Source organism: Podarcis erhardii (genome assembly GCF_964252035.2).
Source record: "Podarcis erhardii genome assembly, chromosome: 1".
Taxonomy (NCBI): Eukaryota; Metazoa; Chordata; class Lepidosauria; order Squamata; family Lacertidae; genus Podarcis; species Podarcis erhardii.
In genome coordinates this window covers 93604126-93627170 of record NC_138497.1, presented here as the reverse complement: position 1 = coordinate 93627170, position 23045 = coordinate 93604126, and the positions used below count along the sequence as shown (strand labels likewise).

Sequence of the window (23045 nt, the reverse complement as noted above, 5' to 3'; positions counted from 1 at the left end):
TGGCAAGAAGTAGCCCAGGTAGAGAGGCTGTGGGTTTTATTTCATTACAGATTTCCCGAATTTATCTGCATCTTCCGCTAGATGGAGCAGAGGAGTCAAGAGAAACAGCTTTACAAAGACTCTTTTGTTACTTGTAACTTGCCTTAACAATTAGGCAAGACAGTGGCAAGGAGACTTTTGTTCTTTCCCCACAGGGACTTTGAAATCATGGAAGAGGAGACTGGAGATGCTTGACCTTTCCGGTGTGGCTAGCGAGAACGGCTAGCAGAAATGGTTTTTGGTCACCAGCACAGCAGCTTCAGGCAATCTGGCCTACAAAATGTTGAATAAAGGCAGCAATTAGAGCATATTTTCAATCTTTTATTCTTTTTGATCAAATTGGAAATCACAAAATATAATAAATCCCATGGAGACACAATGTCCAGATCACCCTCACCTCACAGAATCTGCACATAATTACGGACTTTTAAAAGCTAGTTCTAGTAATGCTGTTATTTTCTTACATCACTGACAGGGGCTAAACAATTTTTTATTTTTTTTTAAGCACAACTTGCTTCTATAGAATTCTAAAAAAATTATACTTTCCTTTTGTAGTTAACTCACATAGACAAGCCTTTGGAACGTAAACAAGTATTGTTGCATGATGTTTCCTCATATCAAAAATATCAGTGCCTCTGTCAACAGTCAAATGGAATGCTTAGCAAATACGCAGTTCCTATGGTCAGATCATAAATTAAGTAGAACCTTATTTATACCTGCACTACACCACTCCTATGCTTACAGGAGCATTGGACAACGTGAGAGCAAACACATACACTGAGAGACATTCGGTGCTTGATATGTGCCGAATGCAGAGACATTTGTTTGAAATAACCCACACATTCTATAAAGATATGTAAACAGTACGGCAGATTAAAAAAACAAAAACAAAACAAAAACCACCACTACAGTCAATTAAGATCTGAAATGGCCAATCAATGCTTCTTCATTATTTCCCTATTATCCCTGAGCACCTTAAAAATTGCCCCCCCCCCAATCTCTCTAGGAAGGAAGTGTAACCTAGCAAGACCGCAAGAGCATGTCCCATTCACAACTAGTCGTTCTACCAGTTTGGCACTGCTGAGCACAACTAGAAACGCACACACACTGTTCCTGGAAAAGGCCCCACTTACAAAAGATGCTTGCGTGATAATTGTGGCAGATCTGTCATTCAGACTCCACACACTACCCTGTTCTGGCAGATGTCCCATTAGCCATGCAGAGCGGGAGTGAGCAGTGCAGGCTGATGTCTGCTTAGTACGTGGACTATAAGGACTGAAAGTGCACTTAATCACACCTGGTTCCTGAAATAAGTGCTGTGCACACAACTGCACCTGACGAGGCTTGAGGCAGAGTCCACCGGGACCACAAAGCTCTGTCTGTTTCCATGGAACTTGCTCCTGATGGATCCATTGCACCTTCCTTTCATCCTCACCCTCCAATTTTTAAAAGCCATTTCACATATAATATTCTTCAAAAATAAAAAAAAAAATGCAGAAATCACCTTGTCAGGGGAAATCACTATCAAACCTACAGATTACAAAAAAGATTGCATAGGAGTATCAAGTGGGCATAGGTGCATCAAATGGATAGAAAACGCTCTTCTTTTCGTTTTCCATAACAGAATATGGCAACAATGATGTCATTTATTTTTTTCCTTTTAAAAATCAAATGATCTCACTTTATTTCAAAATTGTACAAAATGGCAAATGGCTGTTTGTAAAAAAAACCAAAGTCTCTCTTTTTAAAAAGATGTGGAATCCCAGGCATTGTACCAGTGGCCCTGAGACCATTCACAGTGCAGTGGAAATCATTGTGTGAGGCAGAAATTACAACTCATCTTTCCTCTTCCCTATCTTTTCATGGTCCCGTTCTCTGAGCGTCCGCATGAAAGTCGAGAATCCAGACTCCTAGAATGTGAGAGGTAAAGAAAGACATTGGTTGCATAGTGAAACTGGAACACAGGACTCCAACGTGTCTTCTACAGGCAAATGGGCATGCAGTAGTGCAGGCAGAGGTAAAAGGAGCAGATAAGGCAGGTCCTCATATTTATATGACAAGTGACCATCTGGTCACAAACTGAACACTTCCCTTAAGTAAAAGAAACACTCCACAGCATCATGGTTGCTCTGAATGGATGGATGGGGTCAGAGTGTGTGTTAAGTGCTTCATCACTCTTCCAGAATCCTAAGTGGACAGCTATGTGAAGGATGTATGGTGCACACTGCTGCTGCTGCTGCCTTCCTCTCCCCTGGCTCACTCTTGCCACACAACTTCCCCCAATTCCAGTCTGCTAACACCTGCTCCTGGTCTTGGAACACTATTTTCAAAAGCCTCCTGGCCTCCACCACTAGAAACTGTATAATCTTCCTTCCTCAGAGTGGTAATCTCACAGTTCAGTCCCCACACTGCCCACACCTGGTCATATGTCCTTCATTATCTCAGTCCCCTCTTAAAAGCTTCCTCTGCTGCCGAGCCATTTTTGAGATGGAATAATCACTACAAGGAAAAGCTTCCAGCTAAACTCATCAGATAATTAAACCGCCTTGTGAAGGCTCCCCAATGTGAAAATACTTGAAAGGTGTAACCACATTCTGAAACAAGTCATTACTAAAAATGAACGTGAAATTTGCAGGGCAGGGGAGTTCTGCTGTTATTCTGCCATGTCTTTGAGAATTCTGCAGCAAAGAACTATGCCTTTAATCTGCAGCATATTGTCTCTTTGTAAGTGATCAAAATAATGAGGTCATGCTCCCAAAACAGTGAGAGTTTGAGCCAAACTACCACAGAAGTCTGTAAGCTTTTCCATTAATTTCCAAGGGCTTTAGATTAGACCTGACAACTCATCTGATCTATTTGGGCACATGATGCAGAGGGAATGGAACCACTGCTATTCTGTCGGCTGCATCTGTCAATTTTAATTCAGAATGTTCCGCATCACTAGTTGCAAAATTTGAGATCCTAGTAAACACCCCAAAGAACTAGCTTTTTATTAGCAATGTACCTGCTATTACAAGTGTTATCCGAAACACATTATCCAGCTCAGTGAAGCTGTGTGTGATGTTTCTTTCTCCATTTCTAACCAAATGTCCAATACCCAAGTAACTGTTGAAAAGGATATATAACTACAATTAAAATAAGCTCCCCCACTCTTTTTTAGTGCTCCACTTCAAGATGTGTTTAGCAGGTCTTGTTTTCAACACAGCAACATTGCATTGGTCTGTTATCTGCCTTTCTCCAGGCTCACTGCAGTGTAGAAGCAGTCTGGGATCCAAAGAAGTTTAGGAGCATGGATTTATTGAACAGCAGCCACCATCACATGGTGAATTATTACTTTTAAAACTGAAGGGACCATTAATACTGCTGTACGATATGGGGCCTGTGGTTCAAAGACTGGGGGTGGTATCTAGTGGTGACTGAGAGAAGGAATTCATCACCAAAACAACCAGGAATGTAATTTTCAGCGATTTCCCCTTCCTCCTACATCTATCTTAAATCTATTCTCAATGGTTGAAAGACCCCAGATAAATATTCTACTAGACATGCCCTGTGCCTAAAGCATGAAAGCTCTTTGGAGCCCTGTAAGACAGATGAGCCAAAGTGAGTGCCATGAGTCCCACTGAGACTTCACAGGGAACGTTCTCTTTCACTGCATATAAGAAGCCGACTACTTTTTTTTAATGAGAGCTAGTAAGAGATTGTATCCTTATTTTCAATGTAATAAATACAGCCTTGCAACATATGAGTATAATGACAGTATATTAGCAGTTTGCTGCTGTACCAAAGATGCACTGCTAGAGTTACTCTTAACAGGGATCACACTACCTAACATAAGCTGAAATGTTGGCCTAGGAGGGAAGAGACTGGGGGTGGGGGCAAGTTGCTCATCGCCACAAATAGAAATATTTTTAAACTAACGAAAGGATTTAACAAAATCTCCAATTTCCCACTAAGCACTTGGCAGTTACAGTCTCCTCTGAGCACATAGGTTCCAGCGGGGTAGAGGCAGGCAGCCCTCTGCTAGTAACTGAGAGAATGAAGATGGAGAGGCACTCTGTGCTAACTCAGATGTTAAGAAACGAAAAGGACAATTGAACACTAGGACAACTAGCCAGATTCCCCACCCCCAAAAGTGTGATTTTGAAAGAGCAAGTGTACACTTGCTTTTTTCTTCCTTAGCCAAACAAACAAGATCTGTTGGTTTTCATAAATCCCTTTACTTTTGTAAGCGCATTTATAAAGCCAAAGAGATGTTGTGGCTTAAACTCAATTCCCTGTTATTTATATTTAGGCGGATAAAGCTTCATTTTAAAAGCAAAGCACAACACTTGATCCATGACAAAGTTTACAGTATGGCTTAGTTCATTAAGGATCAAATTGTGGAGGTGTTATCCTGACAGAATTCCCACATGAACCACCTCAACCTCAATAAAAAGCCTCAGTGAAGACCCACAGGATCATACCACAAATCCTCTCTTTCTATATATCTACAGATTTTTTGTACCAGCAGCAATAATATTGCAGCTAAATGTTTCTCAACAACGTTTACTGGCCATATTAATATACAAAACATTCTTTCACATTAGGTCCCCATCTTCTCCAGGCAATTATTAACAACCTAGCTATGGAACTTTAAACTGAGCATTCTCGAGTAGCTGGTAAACTTTTGTTTCCTCCATTTCAAGATACAAGTGAACTGCTAATAATCTATCTCTGCAAAACCTGAAATGTAAGGAGACATCAAGGTCATAAGCTAAAGGTGCCCAGTGCAAACTGCCCAGAAAATGTGGGTTTTGGTCACAAAACAAAACCAACAAACAATCTATTATCATTTGGCTGTGTGTAGTGAATTTCCAAATGTGTACAGGGCAACCAAAGGCTTAGATTCCTAATGAATATGGAGAGCCCATTGGAACAGCTTCTGCACTACATTGGCTAGGAGTTGATGTGGAATTGGCAGACGTTCAATTTTTGCATTTTCATTAGTGCTAAATTTTTAATAAATTATAAGACTCAAAATAAAAGCCTCCAAAATTTTCTACTGAGTTAATTCCAGATGCTAAATGCATGCATTATGTGTGGAATAAGGTGACACAGTCATGAGGAATTCATAATAGAAGCATTAAACTCATTGGCAAAATAACTGGCTCTGTATTGTGTCCCTGTTGTTGCTGCTGGTGATTTTACTGTTTGCTGATGAAACCACTTAAAAAAGATACTCCCTCCCCACACCAGTACATCTTTTAGAACAGCACCATGTACTTACCCCTCTGTCTCCATTATATTTTTCTATAAATTTTCCATAGTTGTAGTAGTTAAAGGTTGGGTAACCATCCACACCTTCCTGCTTACACAGGTCGTGGTTCTGTTCTTTGGCACAGTCCACTGCAGCATAGGCAATCTAGCACAGGAAGGAAAAGCAGATCAGCTGTCACCAAGTGTGATCCCATTCTATGGCGCACAGATACTTTCAAAATGAAACATATGCAGTTTCACATGAACTAAGATATGGGAAATGTTTCCAAAGGGTAAGCACTACCAGAATCAGAATTCTGAGTTCTTGTTTTGCCAATTCCTGAGCATAGGTGCTCAGGGCAGATCCAGCACCTTACCCCCCCCCCCCCCGTGCATTAGTGGAAAATCCTTCCACTTGCGCACAAAGGGATGATACTAAGCCACTATTTGGTTGAGCGAAATCACACAAACATGTGGGCTCCTGGACATGAAGTTTCCTGCTGCGGCACACTAAGCTGTAACCAAGGTTTGTTCTGAAAGGATCCTGACCCTTAAACTACAGCAATTCTTTAAGCGCATGAAGAGCAATGTCACTGCATCTCATAGAACAACTAGATATCTATCTACATACTGTACTTAGTTTCATTGATCTCCTGCTCTACATCCAAACATTCTCTGAGCAGGCAACAATGATATTCAATAAGACAAAGTAATCTCATTTAAAGTCACAGCAAAGCACAATAAAAACAGGACGTGAACAGTTTCACATTAAGCAGGCCAAAGCTCCAAACAAACAGACAGATTAAACAGTGGATGGGAAGGCATTCCAGAGCAGGGATGCTGCCAGGGGAAAGGATTGCCTACGTGTAATTCCCAAGGTTAGGACATTAAGGAGAGCCTCCATAGAGGATCTGAACTCCCTGGACTGCCACATACCGGAAGAGGATTTCCCTCATGCAAGTAATCCAGGGCTTTTTATGCCATTTGTAAAACTTTGAATTCAGAGTGGAAATGGATTGGAAACAACTGCAAATATTTAAGAACTGGAGAAAGATTAATCTGACTGGAGACTCTGCTCAAGAGATGAACCACCACATTTTGCACCAGCCACAATTTCCAAGTGGTCCTCAAGGGCAGCCCTGCATAGTATGTATGGCAGGAATAAAAATGAAAGGTTATCAGAGCATGGATTACTGAGGCCAAGCTATTCCTGTAGCTTCATCATAGTGCCTTCTTCAGTTGCTACATTTTACCTCCACCTTGCCCCCAGCTGAGTTCAAGCTGGCATAAATGAGATGTTCTCATTTCATCCTTTAACGTAAGACAGAGAGGTGGTGAAATCCAACTAGTGCCCTTGCATGAAAGAAGAGCCTTGGATTAAGGCATCAGCTAATGAAAAGGGTGAGGGGATCTCTGTTGATTCCACTGTCCTCATGTAGACTTCCATACCACTTTCCACCCTGTTCTGGAGGGTCCCCCAACAATCTGGAACAGAAATTCAGAGGGCACTTTTGCCTGCAGGTATCAGGGGGAGGGGAATTGCCTGCTTTCCTCTTTTACTGGTGGACACACCTCTGCTAAATCAAGAGCTCTTCTGTGAGCGCATGAGCAACAGATGGATTCCACCCAGTGATATGCAACCCAAAGAGCTTTGTGGATGAGTGGAGATTGAACTCCAGGTCTCCCTAGTCCAAGTTCAACCCACAACCCTCACTATTCCTAAACCATCAGTGAAATAGTCAGAATCCAAGTGACAAGGATAGGATGGGGAAACCTCAACACTGAACCAATGTACAGAAATAATGTACCTGGTTCAGGAGCATGGGTTCAGTTCCTAGAGGCTGGATGTAGATTACTCAGAACCCAAGGCAAAGTCCTAACACACAGGTATTATATGCATGGCTACATGACTGGGTTCTAGCATGTGAGTATGAGAAAGTGGCTAAGAATGTGATCAAATCCTACCTGAGCCACAAATTTACTGCATACCCTTAGATAAGCCACTATTCTGTCAGGTCTGCTTACCTTCTAAAACAGGGGCATAAAACTGGCCTATCTTCCAAGGCCACCAAAGGATTACTGAGATTACATTAAGCTCCTTTGAACACATTTTTTAAATAAAAAAAGATATACTTGAAATATACATTTGAAAGGTAATGCAAAGTATTATCATATGCTGCCTCAACAGACTTCATTATAGCTGCTACATTATGTCTCAGGAAAAGGCCTGGCAAATGTTAATTCCTAAGAATTATCCTGCAATGCTCTGCTCTCTCACTAGGGCTCTCTAGATGATCCTTCTGCCTTTAGCGGACACTGATAGGTCAACACTACCGCAACAGCACTTTCTAAGACTATACTGCTATTAATACACATTTGCTTCACTACATCTGCCAGGCTCATTCCTGTAGAAAAGTCATTTGTTCAGTTTTAATCCCGTTTAAATACAGATATGGGAGCCTTCTACTTTAATTTTATTGTGACTGCTGGCTAGAATCTATTGAAGGGAAATTTAAAGCAGTTTTAAAATTTAAGATTCCATTACACTGCTTCTTTTAGACTATCTGCTCATAATACCCCCCTCTTGCCTTCCGGGCTGTTATTGAGCCGCAGTCCCATAATTAAATGTCATTTAATATTCCATTATGACCTCTAACTTCCTGGTGATATGCAGTAAACGTTACACATGCACCTACAGCGGCATTCTTACTAGTTATTAACAGCTCTGGACAAGTCATTTTCTTTCTATTCCATTTGTTCACTCTGCGCTCCACCTAATTACTCCCTTGCTTGAATTGCTGCTGCCTTTGACTCTTCTTTTGCTCTAGAGCCATCTACTGCTGGGCAGTGAGCAAGTGTTGCTTACTTGTCAATGCAAACTCATCTGCTGGCTTAGGCAAGCTGGCCAGTATCTTGGCTGGCAGGAGCAAAGCCAGTTCACTTCCTTTAGGCATACCCAGCTGGCATGTGACAGTTACAAGTTATTTCCACTTAGGATTGTCATTTCCACTCAAAGTGTACGTTCTCAATGGGATTGTCCCAACACAGCTGACTGGCCCTTTGGAACCCTTTGTAAATGTTTAACTGACAAATGCTCCTTCTCTGTGGATAATGAAGCGGTGCAGTCCCCAAGCCAAAATAAGAGAGAGAGAGAGAACGCAAAAGCTCAGAGAAGCGTGCAACCCAACTGAGGAAAAGCTCAGTCAGTCTCTTTATACACTCTTTGCAAACCCTTCCTCAGCCCATCTCTTAATTTTCCCAGCTGCATTATAACTCCTTAAAGTCTCTCAATAACCAGCTTATGAACAACTAGCAGCATTATTTAGGCTGAGTCCATACTTGTTATTATTTCCCATAGTAGGGCTAGGTAGTGTGATGTCCTCCAGCTGTTGTTGGATTCCAGCTCCCATCAGCCTCAGTCAGCATGTCCAACAACATCAAGAGGAAAGATGTTGTGCACTCTTATCCTACACCTTTCTCTATGAAGGGAAGATTCATATTAGAAGGAAAAATAAAATGAGATCTGGCAGCAGCAGGAGAAGATAGGTGGTGGCACTTTTTGTTTTGCCTCAAGCAAAGAAACAGGAGGCAACATCCCCTGGCCAGAAACCTAATAAATAAAGCAAGAGAAAGTGCACTAATAACACTACCAGTTGATGAAATAGCTACTGTATGTTCTACTACTATTAAGAAGTAGAATTGCTGGTGAAGTCCTGGAAGGTGCTGCATGCTCAAGATTTCTTGAAGTCTGAGGTCAAGGCGCTTCCTTAGCCATTCATGTGAATCATCTGAACTGTCGAGGCTGTGGAAACCTTTGTAGCAAACCTTTGCTAGCCTAGATTGTCCTAGATTGTTCATGTCTGCCTGTCAAAAGATTCATGCAGCCAGCAGTGACCTCTCATGGCAGTACAATCAGAGTCTTTGACAGTCGAAATCTATGAAGACATGCATGCTTTCCTGGCTGCCAAAGGCTTTCACTACTGTCTGCACAAACAATCTGTACTGTCTGCACAAATGGTAGCCACCAATAGGAAGAAATTATGGAGGCTTGCAAGGCCCCTCAGTACTTGGTTGTGAATATTTCCTGTGTCCAGGAAAGTCTTCTTTTTGGATATCAGAGGGTGGGAGCAGTAATGGATTAAAATTTGGCATGGCAGGGAAGTCAGCCAATACATTTTAAAATATATTTTGCATGGAAATGGCTTGTTTTTGAGCCACAAGGTAGCTTTGCCCATCTCCACTTACCAACAGTAGCAGACCAAATAATCCCAGCAACAGAAGTGTACAAGCCACCAACTATCATTTGAGTGTTAACATTAAGACGAATGCTAGCACATGGCATGTCCCCAGACTTAAGAAATACTATTTACACAATAAAGATAAGCTCACTCAAACTGAACTTATATAAGCATGTGCCCAAGAGATCAGAAGCAACCAGCAATTGCCATCATTCTTAAATAGCTGCCTTTCTCTTTCTCTTTCTCTTTCTCTTTCTCTTTCTCTTTCTCTGTCTCTCTCTTTTTTTAAAAAAAAAAAGCCACTATAGGGAAGGCTGCTACTTATCTAATTAACACTGTAGCTCTTAAGATATCCAGTTGGTGTATAGTTAAATCCTGCTTAGCCTCTTGTTGATTTGAGCAAACACACAAAGTGTGTTTTTTTATCATTGGGACCAAGAAATCCTTTTATAATGTTTAAGATTACTGTAATCAGTCCTTTTTTTCTGGGGGTACTCAAGGGTACACAGTATCAGCACCTTCACACACACCCCACCTCCACAAATGTTAAAAGTGTGGCACTTATTATAACAACTTTATGGTGAGTTCCAGCACCATTTTTCTATTAAAAAAAGAAAAGAGCACTGACATGATTCACATCATTAGGTCCCGTTTTTTAAAAGCCAATCTAGGTTTGTACTTCACATGCATTGAAGCTGGCCTTGGAATTCTAGGTTGCATCACTGAAAACAACAACTCAATTTTAATCTATTTCTATTTCACACAGCACTTCATGGTGGATCCAAACATCATTTAACACCCATTTAGCAACTTTCCACATGGAAAAGTCAACCCAGTTTTGCTAAGAACCCACAACAGGGAAGCAAAGATGCTGGGTTTCATATAACCAGATGTGACAAATAATTGCATTTCATCATGCAATTAGAGCCATCCCCCAGCAATTTAAGCGGCCACTGCTGACTTTACTGTCACTTGAATCCACCCTTGGCCATCTCACAGGTAATACAGATGTGTGAGTAAGCAAAAATACCCAAGTCAAAATTTACAAGTGGTGCAGCCAAGATTTATTGCACAAATATTAAAACCCAGAAGTGAGCTTTGCATTAAAAAAGAGACTCCTAGTGTTTCTGAGCCATTGCATCATTTCCTCAAAATAGTTATTTGCTTCTTTATGTTACGATTTAATGCTTAAGATCCTCACTCTCTTTGAATTTGAGAAAAGTTTGTAAGCTATATACTGCCTAATTTTATATACTGCTTGATTGTAAAAAAACACCCTCAAAAAAACACAAGGTGGTTTACAAAAAGAATGCAATTATCAGTAGAAACAGCTATTTAAAAATTCAAATAAAATTAAAATCAGTGATAAGCTAAAAACAGATTAAAACACATGCAAACATTCTACATATCTGGGTAATGTTTTTTGCAAGCACTGGGAAAAAATACAATGAATGTGCCAGTCTGATGTCAATAGGCAGGGCATTCCACACTAAAAGACTGATTTATTCCAAATGTGGAATGAATATTATGCAGCACCTGTAACCGTGCCAGTTCTGCTGATCAAGTAGACCTATATGGGGCAAGGCGATCTAAATATTATTTATCTACGTAGTTCATTTTCTATCCTATTCCTTCTCAAGGTCCTTGAGCAGGTCTCAGCAGCTAAAAAGAAAAAGAGGAGTATATTGACAAAATACCCAATTACATTTTATCAGATGCCTGTTCAACCCTAGTTGTTGAACGCCAACCTGAAAAGAATTTTTTACAGTTCTTCTGGAAAGCATTCAGCCCTGGAATTTCACAGACCTCTAGGGAAGAGTTTTCTGTCTTGCTCTTCAAACTGAGCACACGAATGATACCGTCAGAAAGCTGTTCTTGGTTAATTGCACAATGGTACAAAAGGAGAGGAAGTGGTCTAAGGTATGAGGCGATGAATGAAGTACTTATTAATGCATGATTTTACCATACAGATGCTTCTGAATTTACCCCCTGGTTAATCAGGTAACAGCAGTGGCTAGGGATATTTTGTGACGTGCCCTGGCTCAAATGAAATCTTCTTTTTTTTGCCTATTGGTTAGAACACTTTGTTCTTTATAGAAAAAGGTGTTTTGGACAATGAATAGCTAAATTGAATGGGAGGGGGAGAGGAAAATGTCATGCAACTGGAAACAAATTTCACATTTTGAACGTTTTTGTGTGTTTAGTTTTCCCCCGACAATGGATATATAAGTGTAAACAATTATTAATAATTACTTTTCATTAGAACTTTTGATAACTTGCATTCATGCCATATATTTTTATATGTATATTTTTCTTGATGCTAAAGTTCCTAGCTTTATCACAGTGGTGGTTAGAAGTTTTATCAGCAGATGATTTTCTGGCTGTTTAGCAGGTTTTTTTATTATAATTTCACAACTCCCTTGAAAAAGAACGTAAATTTGAAACATACTCGGATTTCATTAAGGTTTTTGTAACTCTGGTTGCAAAAATAAAATTATCTGCACTGCCTATAGCCTTTATTGTCTAAATGAGAAGTTTCTTTGAAATGTATTATTATTATTATTATTATTATTATTATTATTATTATTATTATTATTATTATTATTATTATTATTATTTGTTTACCATAGGAAAAATAATAAATCCCTCTCCAGCAACGTCCTTGGGAAGAAATGTTCTGCTAACTTTTCATAAAAATGAAGGGTGAGATGCAAAAGAGAAGGAAGTATGCACCTCCAAGACCTGTGAATTTTGTCACTCTGAGATCTTGTGTTGTACAAGTGCATAGTCTGGTTGTGATGATGTTAAAGTGGCCTGAAAACATCAAACCATTTATTTGTATAGGGACTTTGCTAATCTTATTCCAACTGCTTTGCTATTCCCCTGATAATTGGGAGGTGTTAATCAACAACAGCAAAGCGTCACCATATTAAGTGGATTAAAATCATTTGATTTACATACTACATTAGCAGCTTTTGTTTCCACTGCTCCCTGCGCCCCCACTGAATATATATTAAATAGAAAATGAATAAATATTTTTCACAATCTGTATCCCAGAAGGCCAATGGAAAGGGGAACTGGCTGCAGATATATACACATTTGTTTGCCTCCAAGGCAGTCAGATGTCAGCAATATTTCCACAGAAGTAGGTTTCTTTTGGGTTACCAATTCAGGGGTGAAACAGAAATAAATTTCCCTCACAGTTTCTATGGCCCTGATGGAAGAATAAATGATCAAGTGAGCAGTAAACAATTCAGCAAAAAAAAATTAAAAGACTTTTTTAAGGGTAAAAAATGACATTGGAAAATGAAAAGAAGCAACTCCTAGCAGCGCTTTATTTGTAAAACCAGGGCTCCCATATGTCTGGGATTACCAGAACAATACCAGGATTTCAAAAGCGGAAGGGACGTCCGGGGGGGGGGGGCATTTCTGGAAGGCATTGGTTTGTCATGGCTCTCAAGTCAAGTAAACTGAAAATTTTTGTGTTTTCTGGAGTTGTTTTTTTTTTGGGGGGGGGGAGCTCAACAACTTTCGGATTTTCCTAAAAAGAAGCTTGGGGTGTCCTGGTTTTTATTCTTTGAAATATGGCAATCCTACCTTATTCACCAATGTCTGAGAGAGCAAGTCAAACCATTGCCTCATGTCCAGTATGAATCTGGACTCTTAAAACTTTCCATAACAAATGGGGATTTATGCAGCTTCTGCCCTGCCCCCGCCGAAAAGTCCCCTTGTGTAGGAAATGTATACTTTTTGTGCCTTCTACAATTTCCAGTTTTAATTTAAATAGTATGAAGCACTCAGGAAAGGCATGGGTTGTGATTTGTGATATAGGAGCATCAGTGGGATGGGGGAACTGGTGGAAATCAGGGACGAGCACCTTGTATGAATAAAGCTGTCATGGGAGAAGTGACAAGTGTACTTTTTCTTTTTTGTGGAACTCTTAAGTGGAAATAAACCAACTGAAGAGCACAGAAAATTTAAGACTACTACTTCTTTTACCCACAGAAGGTGCTCCAGGGGCTTCTCCATTCATTTCCAACACTGAAGACACTATACATGTGTAATGACAGTGAAGAGACTGGGGAATCCCCTCCCTACCAGTGTGTGTGTGTGTGTGTGTGTGTGTGTGTGTACACTGTATATACCTGGGCCTTGGATTAGAACCAACGGCTGATATAATTTGAACAGTGGCTGCTGTGGTAAGAATGAAAGCAAACAGCTATGCTGTTGTTGTTTTTTTAAAAAATAAATTCAAAAAGATTACCCACTTCTTTGTGTTCAAAATAGATGCTTTATTGTAGCTTCTAAAAAAAAAACAACCCATCGTCATTCACGTTGTTAGATTCAAAAGGAGATGTTGAGTTTCTTGAAATGTGAACATTAAACTGTCAGTTCCTCAGTGCCTTATCTGAAAATTGCAGCTAGTAAGTCCCTACCTCTGTGGGATTTGCAAGAATAAGTTGGAGAACCATTTTCAGCACTATTCATATCATGACTTCTTCAAGCGAAACATATTCCAGGAGAGCAGTAAAACACAGCTTTCTGTTCTAGAGTGATTTATAGATGCAACAGTGAGACGTCTTTGGCCTGTGTTGTTATAGTATCTGAGTGCTTCATATTATTTAAATGCACTTGTATCTACATGATCCCTTGTATCACTGACAGCTGATATAACTGGTGGTTAAAACACTCAATCTGTATTCCAAGTGGCAATATATGTTTGAGTCTGAGGCCAGAACTAGCTATTTTATTACATTTATGTCTTCTGTCAAAAGCAGCCACTTTATACCCGCCACTTTCTCTGATAATATAAACCTGATTTGGGTGCTGAATCCCCTCACTTGCAAACAAGCATGTGAAGAGAAATTAGGTGTTCTGCCAAGCCCCACCCTCTCTGGCATGTCAACTCTACATAAGTGTGAGGGCAAGGGCCTGAGGGAGGCAGCCTCTTGTACTTATGGACCTTGGCCACAAGATTAATAATCCTGATTGTTCAGGGTTCAAAATAGTGTGGGGAGCCTCAAGCAGACATTTCTCCTCATGTCAAACCTTTGTCTTCATACTTGTGGAGGGCTCAAAACTATTGAGAGAGTGGGTTAGTCTTGGCAACACATCAACCCTTATTCTCATGTTTTGTTTTACACACAAGACTGGATCCCTGAATAGGGCTCTAGAAATTGTATGATGTGACATGGTCATAATCCATCTTTCCTTAACCCTGAGAACAGCCACCAATGAAGTGGAATGGGGGTGAGGCCTCATAGTTGCCAAAACCATTCAGTTCTGGCCTTACTGCAACTCTATGGTCATCACCTGCTTGATACATCATAATAAGGCAAGTTAAAGCGGTCAGATCCGGCAACACGCTGCAATTATTCCCTCCCTTTTTAAGGAATCATTATGAAATCCTTGTCTGTCAGATTCCCCTCCAGATTTTAGCACTCAGTTTTATAGTTTGACCATCCCACAGCCAACTATGGATAAATCAGTTGTCTTCTGAAGGTGTGTTGGAGTAAAAATGTGGAGGAGCATGGAATGAAATGATAAAAAAGGTAAATACAAAATTTAAAAGTGATTTTGGGTGTGTTAGAAATTACAAATAAATATAGACTAGCTTTAGGGTTGTTGTTTTTTAACTTCAGCACTCCTGTGAAGTGCTATTTCCTTTTCCTTTTCAGAATTGTTCAACAGAACACCTGGAGTATTTTTTTGAAAGAGGGAAATTGCACATGGCACCTATCTATGGGTGGTGGCCTCTGCCATGAAGTCAGAATTGGGTAGTAGCCAGGAGTCTAATGGGGTCATGTGTGATCTCAGAAATGGGTCAGTGTGTTATTACAATGGCTTGTCAATCCTGAGGAGTACTCATCTTCAGCACTTTAAAACAGAGATATTATACAGTACAGTATAATCAATATTTCTTTTTGTCTTACATCTTTAGTTGCAGGGTTTTACACCTTGACTCTTCAACCAGATTTCCTTCCTGATCTAGCAGTTCGAGCAAGCCTCTGCTAGTGATTATTCAAACTCAAATGAGCAAACGGCAAAGAATTAACTACATACTCAACTTCACTTCGCTTAAATGACTCCATTACATGCAGACTTCAGGGCCATAGTTCAGGCCCCCACAGTCCCTGTACTTGGGTAGCTGAGCAAAATAACACGCTACGCTCTCCACTCCCCACATGATACTGTAAAGTGAGGAGCAGTTGATTGTGGGCGGAGGAGGAAACTGCACTGTGCCTTATGAAGCAAATCACTGTGCAACCCAGGTTCCAGTAGCTCATCAACTTCCAGCTGCAAATGGCAGGATGCTGGAAGTTCAGCCAGTAAAGTGATACACAGCACTAGCCACTTGGTTGGTCAAAAAGGTTTTTCAAAAAAGCACAAGTGGAGTAGCAGGCAGCAGCAGTGGAGGCAGGAGAGAGGAAATAAGAATGTCCCTGCTGACCAAAAGGTTTAAAATGTGGGGCAGCAGCAAGGGGGACACCATCATAACAGTGGAGGTAGGAGAAAGCAGTGGGCCAGGGCAACAATGGTGGAGAAATGACCAGAGCAGTGTGGGCCCTTTCGCAGAGAACCCCTGGCTTGGTGCATTCTCAAACCTTGAAGTGCCTCTGGTTTACACCCATACCCACACCCACCCACCCACCTCTGTCCAGCCTTTCCCCCCCTCTTTTCACAGACTGCCTTTCTAGCTACCACAGGAGCCTGTAATAATAGAAGTCTCCTGCAGGAGCACTTGGCCTTTCTCCCATTAAAATATGTACCGCCACACATCAGCTTATTGATTCAAGGAAATAAATCTCTGCAGGAGCAAATATTGACTTTTGTTATGAAAATGGAAGTGAATAACTAACTGAACATTGATTTTGGAAAGGAATGAAAAAGGGCAGGTTTTTAATTTCTCCCCCCTTCCTAAGTGTTCTTTTAAAAAGGATAACATTTCAGTCGGGAAAAGAATAGCTTAGAAAGTAGTCAACTAAAGATGACAAATCTCTGCTTACACAGAAAAGGATGTTGTTGCCAAATGACTTAAAGGTTGGGTTCTGCATGGGGCGTATTGCAAATCTTCTGTTCCCTGACAATGACTGTGCTGTTGCTTTATTTCTGTTAAGTATTATACATCATAAACACAGTGCTTCTTGGCCAAGCTAACCGTGGAGCCTCAAGATGTCTTGGGATTTGCAGAGGCCTGGTAGAAGGCACAAGGGAATTTCCAGGAGATCAACCCACACTTGACTGTGAGGGCTGTTTAATATATAACATAGCTGTGACAAAACTCATGGTTGTCACCAATGTCAGGGAACCAAACCTAATTCAGTCTCGCTTAAGAGTATTATGACGTATGATCTGTACTATGATGGCTGGTGCCCACTGGACCTGTAAAGCTGAAGACAGGGAAACCAAGTAGTAGGTGGAGCCAGAGCCACTGGCAGGTAGAGACACCCCATGACTGGTTTTAAGAAAGAAAGAAAGCTGCTCGAGGGTACATGAAGGTTAATTCACCCTAATAAGCCAGCTTCTTCTGCATCTGTATAAAACATGCATCTTGCCAATACATGCTTATGTACACAGTGGTACCTCTGGTTACGAATGCTTCTGGTTATGCACGCTTTGGGTTACGAGCTCCACTAACCCGGAAGTAGTTGCTCCTGGTTGCGAACTTTGCCCCAGGATGCGAGTGGAAGTCATGTGCCAGAGGCACCATTAGCAAAAGCGTGCCTCAGGATAAGAACGGTTTCAGCTTGAGAACAGACCTCCGGAACGAATTACGTTCGTAACCAGAGGTACCACTGTATACAGAAAACATTTTACAATGGCATCTTGAGTTTGGAACACTTAGAACTAATTCAAATTTTTGGTTGTTAAAATTAATAAATAATAAAGATCATGAATTTGCCAAGTGCTATACACACTGACAGTCCCCTTCCGGGTTAGCGCGATCGGTTAATGGCGGATTCCCTCCGAGCTCTGGAGGGAATCGGCTCTGCTGAAGACGGGTCTTACCACGCCGGCGATGCGGGGACCCTTAGAAACCGCAGGCGCGGAAGCCTGCGGACTTGGTGACTCAGCGGGCACCTTTAAGCGCCTTCCCCGACCCACGAAGAGCCTTTTTAAAGGCTACGGAGAGGGTACGGAGAGTGGCGTGGTGCTGTGAGTAGACCGCTACTTCAGTGGAGCGAAGCCGCGAGCCATGGCCGGAGAGCGCTGACTTTTTCCCCAAAATTTGGACTGGAAAACAAACAACCTGTGAGTAGAATGGAATTTGGACTTTAAAATTTTTACCTTTGAATTCGGCACGACCGGGGGATGTGCTAAAGGGAAGTCCGCACCCCCCCTACCTACAAACGATCTAAAGCAAGGATTGGAGAACTAAGGTGGAGAGATTACTGTCTTTTTGGTGCTAGATAAAATATATTTCCATGAATTTGACAGAAGAAGTCTTAGTCTTTGTGCTGGAGAGAAAGGGAGGAATTTTGGAAGTTTTTGTGTAACCCCTCCCCCCGAACCCGGGAGCGTCCTGTGTGTGTGCCGGAGGAAAAAGAATAAGGAGTTTGACAGCTGTCAAAGGAGCTGTCAAACGGGCGGTTAAAGTCAAGAACTTTGCTATTTAATAACTCTCTGAACTAAAGGTGTTACATTTGAATTGAGGTGGTTGGAAACAAAGTAGTAATAAACAACAAAGTAACGGATTGTTGGAAAAGGACTATTAAGCAATTGGAATCCCCCTAGGGGGAACTAGAGACATTACAATGGCTGCAGAGGGAAAATTACTGCAGATAGAAAAAATGTTTTTTCTTGTGGGAATCTTGCAAGAGCAGAGTACGGCTATGAACAAAGAACTTATGACCTTGAATTCTAAAACAAACAACTCTGCTGAATGCATAAAGGATTCGACTGATAAAAATTCTGCAGCTGAACCAGAAGAGACATCTTTGGAATTGGCGGAGAGGAAAGAAGGAGTGGAGAAAGTACAGGTGGAAAATACCAACCAGAAGCCTATATCGTCAGAAAATAAAGAAGAAGATCTTTGGATTACAAATCTGCGAAAGATGAGAAAGATGAGGAAGGAAGTCCCTGGAGTACTTGGAATACTGGAATTTAAAAGAATAAAGAAACATGATCGGGACTTCCTCTTTGAGTATGGGAGAGCAGCTGACCTTTTGCAGCAATTGCTTTTAAACATTTTGGATGGAAGAAAATTTGATGTGACTGTGACAGAACTCCTTCGAGACCTGAGGACCAACAAAAAGGATTACCACAAAATCGGCAGAGAGAGACTGACAGAGAATTGAAGGCCTCGGATGTGAGGAATCCAGGTTAGGAACTGTTTTTGTGGACATTTGCTTGGGAAGGGATGGAAACCGGGATAGGGAGGGAGGGGAGAATAGAATTTCAAAATTTTATGATTTTTGTATTTGGCCATTGTGACCTATAATTGATATAATAAAGGGAGAAATTCGTGGAAGGGAAGTTAGGTCGACCTTAGAAAAAGGATTTAATGTTTATAAGAGAATTGGATAAATTAAATGTGGACAAGTAAAAAGAGCTAAGTTTTAAAAATAATAATAATATGTTTAAGATTATAGATAAGAACTTGCTGAACTAATTATCGGAATTGGGATGTATGAAGAGGGGGTGGGGGGAAGTCAGGGAAAGAGGGTAAAGAAAGTAAGGGTATGAAATTGTATATGTATTGTCTTTGTCTTTTTGTGTGTGTGTGTGTGTGTCTTTATAAAATGTAAAAACCCAATAAAAATTTTATATATATATAAAAATTAATAAATAATAAAGATCATGAATTTGCCAAGTGCTATACACACTGACAGTCCCTCCCCACAGGATAACGATTTAGAAGACATGTTGCAAAAAGGGATGTAGGGGTGGGAGCAGCAAACAAGCCCAAATTATCAAAGCTACATGGCAGTTCTTAATAATGATCAGCTTGGATGGAAACAGTTCAGGGAGGGAAAGAGCCAAATGATAGCTGATTGCTCAAAGAATCCAGCAAGGTTGGGGCACAGATCCATCTTGCCTTCTGCAGGAACAGAATTGATTTCATCACTAGATAATCCTTATGCAAAATGCCTCCACTAAAATGCATTCTCTACTGATGTGAGTGATATGAAAGTTCTGACCTGGTGTCATCATTTGAAACCATAAATAGGAAAATATTCTTAGATAGAAAAAAAACCCTCCTCTGAAATACTGCAGGAAGAGTAAAAGTTCACAGATATGGAATATCAAAGAAAACAAGCTACTGAAAGTCTAGCCTTTTGTTCTTCTTCTTTTAAATTAAAACTTACTGGGTTTTAGAGCAGTTATTTTGGAGCCCTGTTCATTTTCTCTGTAGTGAACTGCAGAGCAACCAGTCCACAAAGACACTTGTATAAACTTTACAAAAGAATTGTTAAAAAAAGAAGTAGCTGCAAAGAAATTATCTAGCACTTGCATTCCTGTGCTGTGCTATAGCCTCTGTAAATTATCCATTAAGGACATTAGCAGACCACAAGAAGTACTTCAGCAGAATTGGATTGTGTATGATTGAAGGAGGAGTCCAAAATTATCAATCTCTACCACCTTGAAAAGTCAAGAGGGGGAAAAACAAAGCTGTTTTTCCTGTGTGCCTGGCCTTGAGGAACCCCCACCAAACTCAATATTCTCAATTTGAACTTTTGTTCCACCTCATTAAATTTTATACCATGGCACTTTAGCTGTTAACTACCACTGGCTGAAATAAGGGTTCCATCCATCAATCATCGTCTCGAGGGCTAAAAGACCCTCTCTCAATCTTTTTTTGAACAATCAGACATTTTACCAAGCGGAAGGATTGAGCATGTGGAATTTCACCCATCTGTTTAGCAGCATTCTTTCATATTAAGCACACAGATATCCTGGCAGGGATCTCATTGGTTGATAATGACCCACATAATTCCCTCTTCCCAAGTTTGTGGTATTCACACACAAACACGCACAGCAGCCATGGGGGGGAATAGCATCTCATGTGTGGAAGGCTTTATTTGAAGGAATAAATGGTTTTGTTTATTTAGAAATTGCTTCAAGATGATGCATAGGAAAGGATTCCCTCATTCATTAATAAAGATGCAGTAGATGCATTGCTTAGCACTGACGGTGTGGGCAGGGGGAAGCCGGGTGCACACTAAAAGGGTCAGGACCTTATTCATTTATTCATTCTACAGTATCTTAGTCAAGAAGCAGACCCACAAAGTAAATATCAGCCAATCAAAACATTCTTTAAAAAGTAAGTCAGCCACGTTTCATTTTTTCAATATATCATTTAACACAATCCGTTTTCTCCCTCTCTCTTCCCCTCCTCAGATAGTAACGAGCCTTTCACAGGAGTCCAATCCATCCATCCACCCATCTATCCAAATGTTCTCTCTGGGTTCATAAACTTAACACTTGACTCCCCAGGCAGAAGAAATCATTTCCAGGTGCACCCCGCCCACCATTATTTGTGTGAGGAGGTGTTGGCTCCGCAGCACAACTAGGAAGCATGCCTTCTGAGGCACAGCCCATAGACAGGGAGTTGCATCTTGGGAGCAGCTTTTCTCCTCCTAAAGAATCTCATGAAAAGTAGGAGAGAAGTGGATTCACTGCAACTTGTTCTTTGTGTTTCTTGCTACTGAAGGGGTAAGCTGTGATGTCCAGTTCCTTCTCTCAGCCAATATGGCTGCAGTTACGAGTCCTGCTCTAGTTCAGCTCCCATCTCTGGTAGCAAAATGCTATGCATCTAATCTGCATTTAATATAAAGTCTTGGGGGAGGAAAGTGTACCTGCTAGAGTACTTCCTCACAACCTTTTTTCTTTGTTCCTTTTAAATAAGTCCTGCCCTTTTAAACAACTCTTTACAAAGTTTACCTGAGTGGGTTTGGGCTTTTTTTACTGGCCTTAGTAAAACTTCTACCGTATTTTTCGCCCTATAGGACGCACTTTTCTCCCTCCAAAAATGAAGGGGAAATCTGTGTGCGTCCTATGGGGTGAATACAGGCTTTCGCTGAAGCTTGGAGAGCGAGAGGGGTCGGTGCGTACTGACCCCTCTTGCTCTCCAGGCTTCAGGAAGCTATCAGCAAGCCTGGGGAGCCCGCGGGAGTTCCTGTAGGACTCCCTAGGCTGCGGGTAGCAGCCTGCCGCCCGGCACACAGAGCGCCCTGAAGCAGAGCGCCCAGCGCGCCGGGCAGACATCCGCAGCCTGGGGAGCCCTGCTGGAGTTCCCGCAGGGCTCCCTAGGCTGCGGATAGCAGCCTGCTGCATGGAGTGCGGGGCGCACTGAAGCAGAGCACCCAGCGCTTCGGGCAGACATCGGCCAGCCCCACAAGCTCGGAGGACAGCAGGGAGGCGCAGCACCGCCATCCCGCTGTTCCTCGACCTGGTTTGGAAGCTGGCACTGGGGAGAAGCGCGCTTCTCCCCAGCGCCAGCCCCACAAGCTCGGGGGACAGCGGGGAGGCGCAGCGCCACCATCCCGCTGTTCCCCGACCTGGTTTGGTTTCCCCGACCTGGTTTTTTTTGGGGGGGGGAGGGGAATAAAGGAAAAAATTTTTCTTTATTTCCCCCCCAAAAAACTAGGTGCGTCCTATGGGACGAAAAATACGGTAGTTACATGATCAACAAACGAAGTTGTTACTACCCTATAAGGTAGTAAAAGAATAGCTAAAAACTAAAATTAGAGGGCTTAATAGAAGGTGTATAAGCAGCTGCTCAGTCAGGATGGGGAGCATCCACAATCTTGATCAAGGGAATCTACAGTTATCTGAGCTCTAAAATGAATGCCTGGAGGCCTTTTACCTCTCTCTTGAAACTTAAGTTAGCAGGGCCACTGAATAAGGCACTGAATTATGTGCTAGAAGACAGGGGTTTTTTGGGTGGAAAGTGAGATTCCCTCCATCCTGAAGAGTTATCTGAGAAAGCCTGTACATGTTGAGCCAATTCTGCATCAAGCCATGGAAGGTCCACTGATTAATAAGGACAACCTGAAAAGCAGGTGGTCTCTTTCAGCAGCAGGATCAGCTGGACTAACAGCAGGAAGCGAAGCTCCAGAGTTTCTCAGGTGTTGTATTTCCCTTCTTTGAATCTTGGCGTTTGAGTTTGAAATGAACTGTATGTCTCAAGTTGAGACTGAAGAGAGAGAGAAAAAGTAGTATATCATGGGAGAGTAACATGAACCAAACCACATTTATTTAAGCAACAAATTAGGAGAAATGAGTGGAATTTGTTAGCTTACTGCAGGGATGGGGAACCTATGGCCCTCCAGATGTTGCTGGATGATAACTCCCATCATCCCTGACCACTGCATATTTTGGCATGGGCTGATGGAAGCTGGAGCCCATCAACATCTGGAGGGCCACAGGTTATCCACCCCTGGCTCACTGCCTTCGCTTTAGATGATAGATTAATTTATTCAGTTGTTTTGTCACTGCTTTAAAGCACAAGCCTAGCATTTCACCATTTTAAAACCTGGATGAAAGTTGTTAGCAGAAAAGGATGGCTGTGATGTTCTGCATAACACC

At 41.5% G+C, this 23045-nt stretch overlaps 1 protein-coding gene across 4 annotated transcripts in view; it reads right to left on the bottom strand.

Moving 5' to 3' along the window:
• Positions 1-339: 339 nt before the first annotated feature.
• Positions 340-23045, bottom strand: part of PDIA5 (protein disulfide isomerase family A member 5) — a gene marked incomplete at its 5' end in the record, with an annotated part of 150625 nt that continues 127919 nt past the window's right edge. For 3 of the 4 annotated variants that reach the window (XM_081872193.1, XM_081872192.1, XM_081872194.1), the window contains 2 exons: positions 340-1949; positions 5306-5440. In XM_081872193.1, coding sequence (XP_081728319.1) covers positions 1869-1949; positions 5306-5440 — 216 coding nt within the window. In that variant the 3' untranslated portion in view covers positions 340-1868. Of the gene's footprint in view, positions 1950-5305; positions 5441-22437; positions 22654-23045 lie in introns of those variants that run through there. The other variant, XM_081872195.1, reaches the window with a different exon arrangement.